The sequence below is a fragment of the Nannospalax galili genome, unplaced genomic scaffold (assembly GCF_000622305.1).
Source record: "Nannospalax galili isolate Female #2095 unplaced genomic scaffold, S.galili_v1.0 scaffold259, whole genome shotgun sequence".
NCBI classification, from domain to species: domain Eukaryota; kingdom Metazoa; phylum Chordata; class Mammalia; order Rodentia; family Spalacidae; genus Nannospalax; species Nannospalax galili.
Genome location: NW_008344750.1, coordinates 3,520,269 through 3,534,327, shown reverse-complemented (window position 1 = coordinate 3,534,327; position 14,059 = coordinate 3,520,269). Strand labels below are relative to the sequence as shown.

At 42.8% G+C, this 14,059-nt stretch overlaps 1 protein-coding gene across 1 annotated transcript in view; it reads right to left on the bottom strand.

Annotated features, from left to right (window-relative positions):
• Positions 1-3,316: 3,316 nt before the first annotated feature.
• The window catches only part of CUNH22orf31 (chromosome unknown C22orf31 homolog), a 15,081-nt gene continuing 4,338 nt past the window's right edge, over positions 3,317-14,059 (bottom strand). The window contains 4 exon segments of the mRNA XM_008841128.1: positions 3,317-3,735; positions 3,738-3,764; positions 3,767-3,857; positions 4,869-5,306. Of these exon segments, the coding sequence (XP_008839350.1) occupies positions 3,317-3,735; positions 3,738-3,764; positions 3,767-3,857; positions 4,869-5,306 (975 nt within the window).

The window sequence follows — 14,059 nt, the reverse complement described above, 5'->3', positions numbered from 1 at the left end:
TCTACTAGCCTGTCTACCTGATGCACTATTATGTACTGATTCGCCAGAAGACAGACTATCAGATAGTTTAGACCCAAAGGGTAGGATTTTGTATATTTTTCCAGCCTCCTCTTTTTTAAGAGGAAAGGAGAGTTTTTTAAAACAAACCATTTTTGGGGTTTTTTGTTTTCTTTTGTTTTAAAGATGTTTTTAAAAGGGAGAGAGAATCTATTTAAAACTACTTCAGGGATTGTCATCCTTTTTGTCCAGTAGTCCTTGTTCTTAAAAATATTTTCTTTTCTGGGGCTGGAAAGATGGCTCAGCAGTTAAAGAGCACTGGCTGCTCTTGCAGAGGATCCGGGTTTGATTCCCAGCACCCACATGGTGGCTAAAAACCATCCATAACTCCACTTCTGGGGGACTCTGATGCCCTCTTCTGACCTCCATGGATATTGCATGACACAGGTGCACTTGCATACATGCAGGCAATACACTCACACACATAAAAATAATAAAATAGTTTTTTAAAATTTCCTTAGCAAAAACAAATTAGGTTGGCCCTATGTTCACTATCTCTTCTGGTCACTTTTATTCATTTACTTAGTGGGATGTCTGTTGCCATTGAAAAGAATTTGGCCCAGTGGGTCAAAAGCTTATTTACAGAACAGGATCCTTGGGACCTGGCTTACTGTGGGTGGGGAAATAGGGACCACCCTGGGTTACCAGGAGACTGAAATGACCCTTCTTCCTCTCAGGAGCTCAGCCCAGGGGGGCAGACTGGACATTTTGAGTAAAACTATTAGAATACTTTATTTTTTTAAAACCCCAGCCTATGGTGAGGAAATTTACTTATTTCTAGCCAAGATCTGACAGAAAGCCCTGCATCAAATGATCTGGCCATTTGCCACTTAGGAAGACCCTGTGGTGAGATTTGTTCTCCCACCCCTGGGGTTCCTTCCCTTAGGGGGCTCCTCTCCAAGACTCTGCCCAGCACACCTGTTGGTGAGGGTGTAAGAAGGGTCTGAACTGTTGACCTGTGGTCTGTGATCTGGCTGCCTTTATTTCTGGGGCCAGGAGCAGCAGCTGCTTAGGACAACAGCTAGCCTTAGTGGAAGGGGGAGCCATGGCTTTTAATGTGAACTGCAAAGTTCAGCTTCTCATTATTGAGATGTTTGTTGTTTCTGGTTTTGCTTTTTTGTTTTTTAATGCCTGTGAGTGCATATTATCTTCCTTGTCTGAAACCAGATCCTCAAAGTGGCTTTCTTTTGCCCTGGCTAGAAAAACCACTTCTCAATAGCCTTAAGCAATAAAAAGATGAGTTGAATAGATGATTTGAATACCACTGGACTAAGTAAAATAAATTAGTTCAATTTTCATTTGAAAGAGTCATAGCTTCAGATGAAAAAGAAGCACATTTATTATAGTTTACGGGGAGTAGAAACAAGGAAAATTTAGAATCTCATGTCTTTTTGGGTTGCTTCATCAGGGAGGTCACCAGAGTATAATGAACTACCTTGTGTCATTTAAATAAAAAGAAGTGCTTCTTTTCTCTCTTTTTGTTTTTAAGACAGTATTTCACTGTGTAGCCCCCAGCTGACCTGGAACTCACTGTAGACCAGGCTGGCCTCAGATTCAGAGATCTGTTTGTCTCTGCCTCTCAATGCTGGGATTAAAAGTATGTACTACCACACCAAGCAGAAATACTTATTTTGAAGTTCTAAGACTCCAGTACTGGTGACAGATACTTTTTTGTGTGTGGTGGAATCTCGCTGTGTGTTAATTGTATAATCACGGAAAAGGAACATCCCCACTTGCCACTGGGAACCAACATGCCTAATTCAGGGTGTGTGATAGCAGGGTGTGATCTTGTGACCCAGCCCAGGGTGTAACAGCCTTGTCAACTGGAGAATTCTAGAAAATGGAAGTTGGGTGTTCTGACCAATGAGGTACTTCGGTGGTTACAGCCCTAGTAAGTGGCGCTAACTCCTAACCCCTTTCCCTCTCTCCAGGCCCAGGCCATTTTATTAGGATCTGACCTCTGTCCCACGACTCAGACCCTTCCCTCTGTGCTTCTGGTCTCAAAGTTCACACAGAACTAATGCTTTTAAAATGTGGTCTAAAGAATTATTAATCGAGAATATTGTCTTTTAAACAACTGCCTTTTTCTATCCCTTATATAAATTCTTTGTGTTGGTCTAACAAGACACTATTTTAAAGTGTTTTTTTTTTTAATTTCTCCTGTAGCACTTAAAAATATTTTGTATAGACTTTGCTGTAAAGATTTTTGTAATAAAATGGTCTAAGGGCTCTTCCAACATTACCATTTTTTTAAAATGTTTTAAAAGCTAGAAAACAACTATGTATATTCTGTATATGTATAGTGGCACATTTCATTTATGGAAATATGTTCTCAGAATATTTATTTACTAATATATTTATCTTAAGCCATGTCTTATGTTGAGAGTGTGACGTTGTTGAAATAATCATTGAAAATGACTAACACAAGACCCTGTAAATATATGATAATTGCACACAGATTTTACATATTTGCAGACCAAAAAATGATTTAAAGCAAGTTGTAGTCTTCTATGGTTTTGTAACAAATTGTACAAATGACTGTAAAAAAAAAAATACAATTTTATCAAGTATGTGCTATATGTGGTCATTGCTGTGGCTGGTTAGGGTCTTCAGATTCTGCTAAGATGTTTACATGGCTATCTGGTCCATGGAATTGTATCTGTAACTTCCTCTCTGTTATCAGAGTCCAAGTTGGGGGGGGGGTCGGTAATTTTTGCAGCATCAAGGGAGACTGAGTTTATGTCCTTGAGGTAGTAGTAGTAGGTTTTCTGAACAGTTCCTATGAGAGGATCCTACCTATTGGGGGGCCAACCATCAAGGCCTGCTTGGACCACAGAGTGCATTCAGGGTAGCCCTGACAACATAATGAAACCCTGTCTTTAAAAAACGATAAAGAGGGGGCTGGAGAGATGGCTCAGCAGTTAAGAACACTGGCTATTCTTGTAGAAGACCTGGGTTCAGATACCAGCATCTATATGGCCGCTAACAACTGTCCATACTCCAGTTCCAGGGGATCTGATGCTGTCTTCTGACCTCCAATTGCACGACTCGGGTGCATTTACATACATGCAGGCAATACATACACAAAAATAAAATATAATTTTTTAAGAAAGGGTAAATTACTAGAGACACAGCTTTGTGGTAGAGCACGTGCCTTGTGAGCAAGGTTCTAGGTTCAATCCCCCTACTCAAAAGAAAAAAACTAAAAAAATCTACCTAACCATTACTAGAAAGAGGACCTCAGTCCCAAATCCTAGATTCATTTGTCCCATTTCCCAAGGAGGGTGTTCACTAATTTGTGAACTCTGAGTTTAGGTGAAATGTGCAGTTTATTTTTCAGACATGTAGCAGAGAATACTCTAATCCCATGAGCTCCTTTGGTTATTTTCCATTCTAACTTGGGGCATTTCTTAGTCACAGGCCCATTGGGGACACCCAACCATACTTTGTGCCCAGCCCAGGTCCTAAGCAGTTTCCAGGGTGGCAGCCTGACAGCACAGAGCTTTTGTTTCATGGCCTTGCCCAGCTCCAAGCTGTATCCTTTGGGGATTCCAGAAGGATTCCACAGCATGGGCTCCACCACAGCGTGGTACAAAGCCTGGTAACCTTCAGTGGAGAGGCCATGGATGATTGGTACACCCTCCAACTGCTGCCCCTTTCGGGTTTCAGGAAACACTGGCCCTTCCAGGCTGCCATCTCACTGTCCTGGGTAGCACTTGGGTGGTGGCCACATGTTCAGCATATCTGTCGTCAAGATCTTGGCTGACTGTTACTTTTTTCTCCTTTGAACCTTCTTTATTCTAGCCAAGAAGAAAGCAGAGAAGTCAACGCTAAAACTTGAGAAGGGAGCTCGGAATAATTATCTGGGATTTGTGTCTCAGAGTCTTTGCTACAGCAACAACTACCATTTGTCTAGCACATTCTAGTTAACTGAACCCCTTTACGAATGACACTGTGTGTTCCCTATAGCCCTCTAAGATCAGTAGGAGACAGATTTAAAAGTCAGGGAAATTGGAATTGGTTTGCCCAAGGCCACAAAGCTTACAAGGTTAGTAACCACAGCTGTCATCTATTGAATAATATGCAGGATCGTAATTATTTACTCTGTGCCAGACTGTTTAAAAGCCCTTTACGTGTATTAATTTATTTAATCTTTATGGAACCCTATACAAGAAGAGTCAGATTTTATATTATAAAATCAAGGCACAAAGAGGTTAAGCATGAGGGCTTACTCAATTATAGTTAGTTGGGATTTGAGCCCTGATAGCCTATCTCCAAGACTGAGATCTGCTGACCATCATGAAGTGATAGAACTGGGTTCAGATGAAGCCTCTGACTGCCAAGTTCTCTTAAGTGGGAGTTCATAGCCAGATGTATATCTTACCTTGGGGTACATGTGTGTGAACGCATAATACCTTTATTTTACCTTTGTGGTCAAGTTCCTTTTGTCTATGGATGGTGGCACCCTTATTCTTCTATAGGACTACGCAGAGGATGGACAGCAAATACTAGAAATGCAGATCTGGTGTTCTTCCTCTATTCTGGGTACCCTCCCTCCCCAGTCCTGCCATCAGCTTTAGAATTTTCTTTTGAGACAAGGTCTCACCATATAGCCCTAACTGGCTTGGAGCTTGCTCTGTAGACCAGGCTGGCCTTGAACTCATGAGATACACCTGTCTCTATCTCTCAAGTGCTGGGATTAAAGACATGTACCACTACATCCTGCCTAGGATTTCTTTACTTTGAATAAATCTGTATGGCGCCATCTCTGGCTTTACCATCCCTTCACATCACTGCTGGCCACTGGCTACCTCTCTGATGCCACCTGCAGGCCTCCTGTGCCCCAGGGACCCTGGCAGCTGCCCCAGTAGCTCCTTGCTCTTAGAGTTTCTTGTCCTGTGCCTCTGTGTGCCTTTCAGCATTGCATTGTCCTTGGACTTCAATCCCTTTGAGGGCTTTGCTTCTATGAATTTGGAAGGTGCTCGCTGGCATTTATCCTTCCGTTGCCATCTAAGCACAAGCTTGACCAGGGAGAATGAGTTGGCAACTCTTGGGTTCTTAACCACTTTCCAACAAGAGGTGGCACCTGGTGCTGGGGCCTTGACCTGCTTTGCACCAGTTCGGGCTGCCCAGATGTTGGTGAGAGCTGGTAAGATCACGTAGCAGTCCTGAAGTCTGCTGTTCAATGAGATGGATTGTCGGAGTCCATAGGTATGGATTCTGGGATCTTGTCTCACATAGATTTGGTGCTGGAAATATAAGGGGAGAAAGGAATCTGTTTAAAAGAGCTGTTGGGGAGTTGGGGAAGGAAAAAGAGTGGTTCCCAAGGAGAAACTAGAAATTCTAGAGGCTAAGAATTAACATCATTTCACACTTCATTCCTTCCGCACAAATCTTTGAAAACTTGCTGCCTGTCACAACTCTCACCTGCTCACCTAGACATTTTTTATACCAAGTAAGGAAAAAATAGGAACTTTACAAGGTCACAGTGATATTTTAGTTCTTAACACAGCATGCTGAGGCAGGAAATTGGGGTCAGGAAGAGTTTACCAGGAACCAAAGACCATTTGTCTGCTGGAAAGATAATGAACCCACAGCAGAATAGGCATGGAGAATTTTAGAACCTCTATATAAGCTTCAGGAACACTTCAACAGAAATGCCAGCAGGTGAGTCTTACCAGACCATGAATACACCTTCAACCAACCCATAAGAGCCAGGTAAAGCCACTACATGGGGAAATACACGTCAGGGTCCATAAAGACCAAAGCATACTTCCTGGGACAATCTGGGTAGATTAGAATCACATAAAGAGACCTGGCTTTCTAAGAAATGTCATCTATAGGAAAATGAAATCCAGGTTCAGTTCCCAGCACCCACATGGTGGCTTAAACAAACTGCCTGAAACTCCAGCTCCTGAGGATCCAATGTCCTTTTCTGGCCTCCATGGGTTCCTGGATGCACATACTCAAGCAGGCTCACACACAAGCACATAAATAACAAACAGATAAATAAATCTTTTAATAAAATAAAACCTCCTTACCATATTTCTGTTGCCTTAAATTTTATTTTAGCTAGCTTAGCAGAGGGAAGAAATGTGTAATTTTTTCTTCTTTCTTTTTTCCTTTCTCTGTTTGGTTTGGTTTTGCTTTTGTATTTCTAGTCACCTGTCTTTCCCTATCTCAGTCACGTATAAGGTGAATTGCTGTTCAGATTTTGGCTAGAGTGCAGGCAGTGTTGAGTCATTATCTCCACTGATGTCACTTTGTGATATCACTTTGGTTTGTGATGTGGGTGTAGGCAAGTGTGTTACATCATCAGATTTTATAGTCAAATGATGTTGGAATCAGCTCTGTTGTTCTCAGGAATTTCTGAAGTCTTCATTTCCCCAAAACACTAGGGAAAGATCCTAGTGTTCTTAAGAAGCATGCTTTGTATAAAAGAGAGTACTGTCAAATTATCAGAATAACTGCTAAGGTTAGGGCCCAGAAATGAAAGAACACATTCCTGCAACCCTGGGCATCTCTATGTCTTTCTCCTAGGACAACTACATGGTTTCTGGAATGTGGGTTTGGTTTTTTTACATCCTATGGTAAATGCAGTAATTAGAGCTGTTAGCAGTGTCAAGGACTTAAAATGAGAACAAAGATGCCTCTTCCTGGGAACTCTTGGGCAATGCCTCACACCTTATCAGGTGCTGGTCCTGTTGTTGTTTTTGAGTTTTCTTACACAAAATGCCAAAGGAGGCTCCCTCCTGAGGGAGTGGAGAGTGAAATGATGGAAAAACAGAGTATGAGTCTGGCAGGGACTCCTGGCATTGCCGTGTGTTGCCTGTTTGAAATTTCGACTTGTTGTCCCTGGAGTGAATCAAAGCCAGCAGGCAGACCACAGTGAGAGCTGCCCTGTGGTAGAACCACCTCCGGGCCCGTGGCATCTGGACCCGGAGACACTTGGGAAGACAATGAGGCCAATTCAGTAGCAAGCCCTGGCTTCACCCATCCCAAGAGGTGGGTCAATTTTAGAGCAAGCCATTGGAAAGGTTTGTCTTTAGGAAAGGTTCGCAAATATCTGAAACCAGACAAGCCAGCATCTTTTTAAAACCAGTGAATCTTGGAGAGGTGGCACCAAGCTTGTGGGTCACCTGGCATTTGCCATCTGCATTTAATTCTGCCTGGCCGGGACAAAAGGCAAGTGTCCAAAAGCCATAATTGGAATAGTTCTGTTTTTCTCCACTTCCCTATCTCCCATCTTCTATTAAACTCTCTCTCTCTCTCTCTCTCTCTCTCCTTATGTAGTGGAGCACAGGTTATGGCTTAGAATTTATGATCCTCCTGCCTCAGCCTCACAAATACTGTCATTACAGGAGTATGCTGCTAAGCCCAGCATCCTTCCCCATCTCAAGTTTGGTTTTCCTCACTTCCTCCTTCCTTCACCATCCTCTTCACCATGTTTACTTTGCTAGGTTTTTCACTCAATAGTCAAGTGACACAGCTTGGCTTCTGAGGGGCACTTTGAACCTCCTTCTGGCATACAGCAGCCATTCATTCACATGGATGCCACTTGAAACTTGTTCTTTTTTTTTTTTTTTCTGACAGGGTCTGCCAGCCTGGAACTCTCTATATAGACCAGGCTGGCCTTAAACTCACAGAGATCCTCTTACCTCTGCTTCCCAAGTGCTGGGGTTAAAGGTGTGTGTCCACACCCAGATTTCTTCATATATGTTAATAATGTTTTTGGTGGATTTTTTTTTCTTTTTGTTTTTGTCTTTTTTAGACAGGGCCTCCCTATACCTCAAGCTGGCCTGGAACTCACTATGTAGACCAGGCTGGCCTCAGTTTCACAGAGATCCACCTGCCTCTGCCTCACAAATGCTGAGATTAAAAGTGTGCCTCACCATGCCCACCCTTGATTTAATGTGTATAAGTGTTTTGCCTGCATGTATGTAAATGCACCATATGCATGCAATGCCCACAAATCCCAGAAGAGAGGGCATCAAATCCCCTAGAACTAGAGTTACAGACATTTGTTAGCTATATGGGTGCTGGGAACTAAACCCAGGTCCTCTGCAAGAGTAGCCAGTGCTCTTAACCATCTCTCCAGCCCCTTTAATAGTGGGGGGTTTTTGTTTTGTTTTGGGGTTTTTGTTTTTTTGTTTGTTTGTTTGTTTGTTTGTTTGTTTGTTTTGGTCTTTTTGAGACAGGGTCTCCCTGTAGCCCCAGCTGTCCTGGAACTCACTATGTAGACCAGGCTGGCTTTGAACTCACAGAGATCCACCTGCCTCTGCCTCCCGAGTGCTGGGATTAAAGGTGTGCACCACCACACCCAGCTTTAATAGTGTTTTTTAAGATTTATTATTTATGTGTACATGTGTGTAAGTGCCTGAGGAAGCCAAAAGAGAGTGCCAGATCCCCTGTAACCAGAGTTACAGGTGATTGTGAGCTTCCCCACATTGGTGCTGGGACTCGAGCCTTGTTCCTCTGCAAACAGTACATGCTCTTACCACTGAGCTCTGTCTCACCAGCCTGAGCTCTTCAAATTTGATTCAAATCTCTGTCTATTCAGCATGGCTCACTCAGTTGACTTCCCTAAAGATAGCCTTCATCCTTCTTTTTTCTTTTCTTTCTTTTTTTTTAGACAGGGTCTCCTTAATAGCCCCAGCTAGCCTAGAACTCTTTATGTAGACCAGGCTAGCCGTGAACTCACAGAGATCTCCCTGCCTCTAGGATTAAAGGCGTGAACCACCATGCCCAGGTGCCTTCATCCTTAAACCAGCCCTGAGTAACTTCGCTAGTGCCATTTCTCCTGCATCAATAAAATTAGTATTATTGAATACTCACTGAAGGCCAGGCACTATTCAAAGCACATTACAAGTGTCATGTAATGAAAGGCTACCCACAGTCCTATAGGTATGGGTACTGTTTCCACCCCAGTTTACAGATGAAGAAACTGAGGCACACATCGCTCAAAAACCATGTCCCAGGTCCCAAGGCTAGTAGCCAACAGAGGATAAACCTAACCAAAGTCTACATAGCCCTTGCTCTGGGCCACTCAGTTATCACAGTGACACCATGCCTCTCCTCTGAGTGGTCTCTCTACCCACCAGCCCTGAGCCCAAGTCTAGTCCTATCTTGTCCCAAGACTTTCTCTGGGCTCAGGAGTTGCTCTGCCTGAGTTGGTATCCCAAAATCCATCATTCAGGAGACAAGTGAATTCATATCCCAGAACTGTAATTTTCTCCTCTGTGAGAGCGGGATAGCAATAGTGTCTCCAAAAAGATTACCATGAGTGGGGTGTGGTGCATAGCATCTTTTGTTTTTGGAGTGGTGCAGATTTAATTGAGGAATATATCTATAGAAAGTGGACTATGACTCATCCATTAAGAGAGTTCCTACTCTTCCAGAGGATCCAAATCATTGGCTGGTTCTCAACTACCTGTAACTCCAGCTCCAGGAAGTCCAATGCCCTCTTCTGGCCTCTGTTGATACTTGCACACACATGCACATTCACACATATACACATAAATAAAAATAAACATTTTAAAAAAGAAAGTGGAGCAGGGCCTGGTGGCGCATGCCTTTAATCCCAGCACTTGGAAGGCAGATGCGGGTGGATCCCTGTGAGTTCAAGGCCAGCCTGGTCTACATAGTGAGTTCCAGGCCAGCTGGGTCTACAGGGAGACCCTGCCTCAAAAAAAAAAATAAATAAATAAATAAATAATAAAAATAGTATGGCCGGGCGTGGTGGTGCACACCTTTAATCCCAGCACTTGGGAGGCAGAGGCAGGTGGATCTTTGTGAGTTCGAGGCCAGCCTGGTTTACATGGTGAGTTCCAGGACAGCCTGGGGCTACAAGGAGACCCTGTCTCAAAAAGACCAAAAAAAAAAAAATGTTGAAGGAGAGAAGAGACTCCACAAAGTTGTCCTCCCACCTCTACATGTGTATCATCATGCACACACACCTATCAACACATGCACATGCACACACACACACACACACACACACACACTAATAATAATAATAATTTGGGGAACCAAACCTGGGTCTTCTGCAAGAACAACCAGTGCTCTTAATCACTGAGCCATTTCTCCAGCTCCTAAAGTAAACAATAGGGCCAGTGAGATGGCTCAGTGGATAAAGGCACAGCAAGTGGCAACCAAGCCTGATGACCTGAATATACATAGACATAAAAATAAAGGTAAATGTTTTTATTTGTTTATGTGTATCAGTGTTATTTGTTTATGTGTATGAGTGTTATGCCTGCATGTATGTAAGTGTACCCATGTCATACAGAAGAGGACATTGAGTCCCCTGAAACTGGAATTACGTTACAGATAGTTGTTAGCCCCCATGTGGATGCTGAGATTCTTCTGCAAGAACAGCCAGTGCTCTTAACTGCTGAGCAATATCTCTAGCCCCATAAAAAATATTTTTTAAAGTAAATAATGTTTTTTGTTAATGTTATTTATATAGTGGCCCATTTGTTTATCAAGCCTTCTCTAGTCTCTGCTGCCCACAGCCTTAGGGACACAATCCAATATTTGACATGATCTTCACCTTAGGTTTGTCTTCATATACATCAACTTAGTTTATAGAGCCAAGCAATAGTCCTTTTAAGGTAAAGAATATTTCCGATGTAGCTTGGGTACCAAAGCTTCCTTCTCTTCCCCCTCTTCTCCCCTCCAACCCTCTCTTTCGGGGTGCAGGGTATCAAATGTAGGGCTTCCCACATGCTACATAAGTGCTCTGTCACTGAGTTACATCCTGGCCCCATAGTATCTCCTTTCTTGTTCCATTTTTACTAAGTAGTCGTTATATTGATTCACCTCACTGACATGAAATATAAACAGGTACATTTCCCACTTGATTGTGGAATTTTCTGGAATGCTACATTTTCTAGAAGATTCTTGGTTTTGTTAGATGGAAAGAGAAATGAGCACCGTGAATAAAATAAGGAGAGTAGTTGGGCTGAAACAGATTTTTCTTTCAAAGGTTGTTTAGAATTATGAAGTTAGGCTGGAGAGATGGCTCAGTGGTTAACAGCACTGACTGCTCTTGCAGAAGACCCAGGTTCAATTCCCAGCACCCACATGGCAGATAACAACTGTCCATAAACTCCAGTTCCAGGGGATCCGACAGCATCTTCTGTCCTCTGTGGCACTGCATGACATGGGTGCACTTACTTACATGCAGACATAATACTCATACACATAAATAAAAATAATAAATAAGGGGCTGGAGAGATGGCTCAGCAGTTAAGAACACTGATTGTTCTTGCAGCAGACCTGTTACTATCTGTAACTCCAGTTCCAGGGGATCCGACAGCATCTTCTGTCCTCTGTGGCACTGCATGACATGGGTGCACTTACTTACATGCAGACATAATACTCATACACATAAAATAAAAATAATAAAATATTTTTAAAAATAAACAAAATATTTAAAAAATAATTATGAATTCAGGTTCTAAAGACTATTTTGTCCAGAAAAGCATGGTGAGAGTTTTCATCTTTGGTGTCAACACTTGATTTAGACAGTGGAGTTGATTTCATGCCAACACCACCCTGAACACACCTGGTCTGATCTGATGAAAGAAAGCTAAGTTGAGTTGGGCCTTGTAGGGATGAATTTTATAAAATGGACTTAATCTGGATTAATGACTTTTAAAATTAACCTCAATTTGGTACTCCACCTACAAAGATAATGAATGAATGTGGGTATGCTTCAATTAACTTATCAAAGTCCTGAAAGCAGGCACACACATCTCTACTGCACACAGTGAACAGAATGGGAAGGATGTGTGACCTTGAGTGAATTCGATATTCTAGAACTAGGGATGAAAAAGCAGGATGGCTTGTTAAGATAGGGGTGGAGCCAAACTTGTACTTCCCCAGTTGAAGCTGGATTTATTTTGAATAAAATCATGGGTGAGGCCTGACTCAAGGACACAATTCCATCAGCACAGTTCTAAGAGACAGTTCCAAGAGATATCCGGGAGAAATAGTGTCCTTTAAGTTCAGTTGCACATTTTTTTTTTTTTTTGAGACAGGGTCTCCTTGTAGCCCCAGCTGTCTTGGAACTCACTATGTAGACCAGGCTGGCCTCAAACTCACAAAGATCCTCCTGCCTCTACCGCCCAAGTGCTGGGATTAAAGGCGTGCACCACCACGCCTGGCCAGTTTTGAGACAGGGTCTCCCTGTAGCCCCAGCTGTCCTGGAACTCACTATGTAGACCAGGCTGGCCTTGAACTCACAGAGATCCACCTGCCTCTGCTTCCCGAGTGCTGGAAGAGACAGGCTTTTTGTTCAGGTAATTGTAATGTTGGCATAGTAATGCTGCAGGGGCCTGGTTGGTACCTGGATGGGAAAGTTTAGGATTGAAGCAGGAGAGCCTCCACATTGTCTTGTTGCATTTCATGCTCTATGAAGCTGTTTTCTTTTATATATATATATATATATTTTATTTTTATTTTAATTTTATGTGTATGAGTGTATTGCCTGCATGTATGTGACTGCACCCGTGTCGAGCAGTGCCGTGGAGGTCAGAAGAAGGTGTTGGATTCCCCTGGAACTGGGGTCAAGGACATTTCGTAGCCACCATGTGGGTGCTTGGAATCAAACCTGGGTCCTCTGCAAGAGCAGTCAGTCAGTGCTCTTAACCGCTGAGCCATCTCTCCAGCCCCAGCTTTTTTCTTTTATTCTGCTGAGCTCAGTCTAAATAGCCTATATTTCCCACACGTTATTTAGAGCTGAGCTTCCTGACATATCCAAACTCGTGTTTCTATTTGGAAATGCATCTGTCCTTCCTTGATGCTCAGCCAAGCTTTCTTCCTCGTATTTTTAGCTCCTCTAATCTTCCTTTCTCCTCTTTAGTTTTTCTTAGCTGTTATTCTCTTTCTGAAAGATCAAGTAATCGAGAAGAAATGGAGCCTGTTTATATGAATTCTTGCTTTCTCCCTTTCTGGCCCCACCCTCCAAGTTCTAATGGCATTTTTTTCTCTCCCCTCCTCCGATGTTTTTATTTTGACACCCAACCAGCAAACCTCCACACCCATATGGGAACACATCAGAGGTTCATGATGCAAAAGAAGAGAAGAACTTTCGAGAGGGAATTTGGAAAGATTCCTGGACTACAATGTGGTGATTTAGACCACATGTGCTGACTATGCACCAATCACAGGCCTGGGCTTGAGATGGAGCTGTTCTAATCGCTCTCTGCCTCTTGTCACCTGACCTGACATGCTGCGATGACTCCCATTTCCTCATTTTCAACCAAATCTACTGCTACTCATTCTGTATGCTCAAAACCAGAGTCTTCCTTTTCTCTTACTTCATCAGAACAAGAAACTCCTGATTCTCTTGAACTTTCTGTCCTTGGAATGACTGAACAAGGAACCTGGGGGAGACAAGATCTGTAACCACACGGTACTGTGCCAAGCCTGATTCAAAAGGAAAATCGCTAGTATGAGTCTATGTTTATTTGAATGTTGATAATATGAAGGCCATGGGTTTGATCCGGGGAGAGAGACAGAGACAGAGACAGAGACAGGACAGAGACAGAGACACAGACAGAGAATGAATTGATTTTGTTCATCATGGAGTTTTTGACATATTTATTTAGTTATTGAGACAGGGTTTCATGCATCCCAGGCTGGCCTCAAACTCCCTATATACCTCTATATACCTGCTCCACTTTCCAAGAGCTAGGATTACTGACATATGCCACCACATCCAGTTTATTCAGTGATAAGTGTCAACCCCACGGCTTTGTGCATGTTAGGCAAGTAATCTACTTGTGCATATTAAACAAGTACCCCCAAAATTGAGTTATATCCCCAGTCATGTGCCAGGGCTCAAGTGTGGAAATCAGAGGACAATTTGCAGGAGTCCCTTCTCTCCTTCTACCATATGGGTCCCAGGAAATGAACTCAGGTCACCAGGCTTGGTGGCAGTTACCTTTATCCCTGAGCCATCTCACTAGTCCTTATATATATATATATATATATA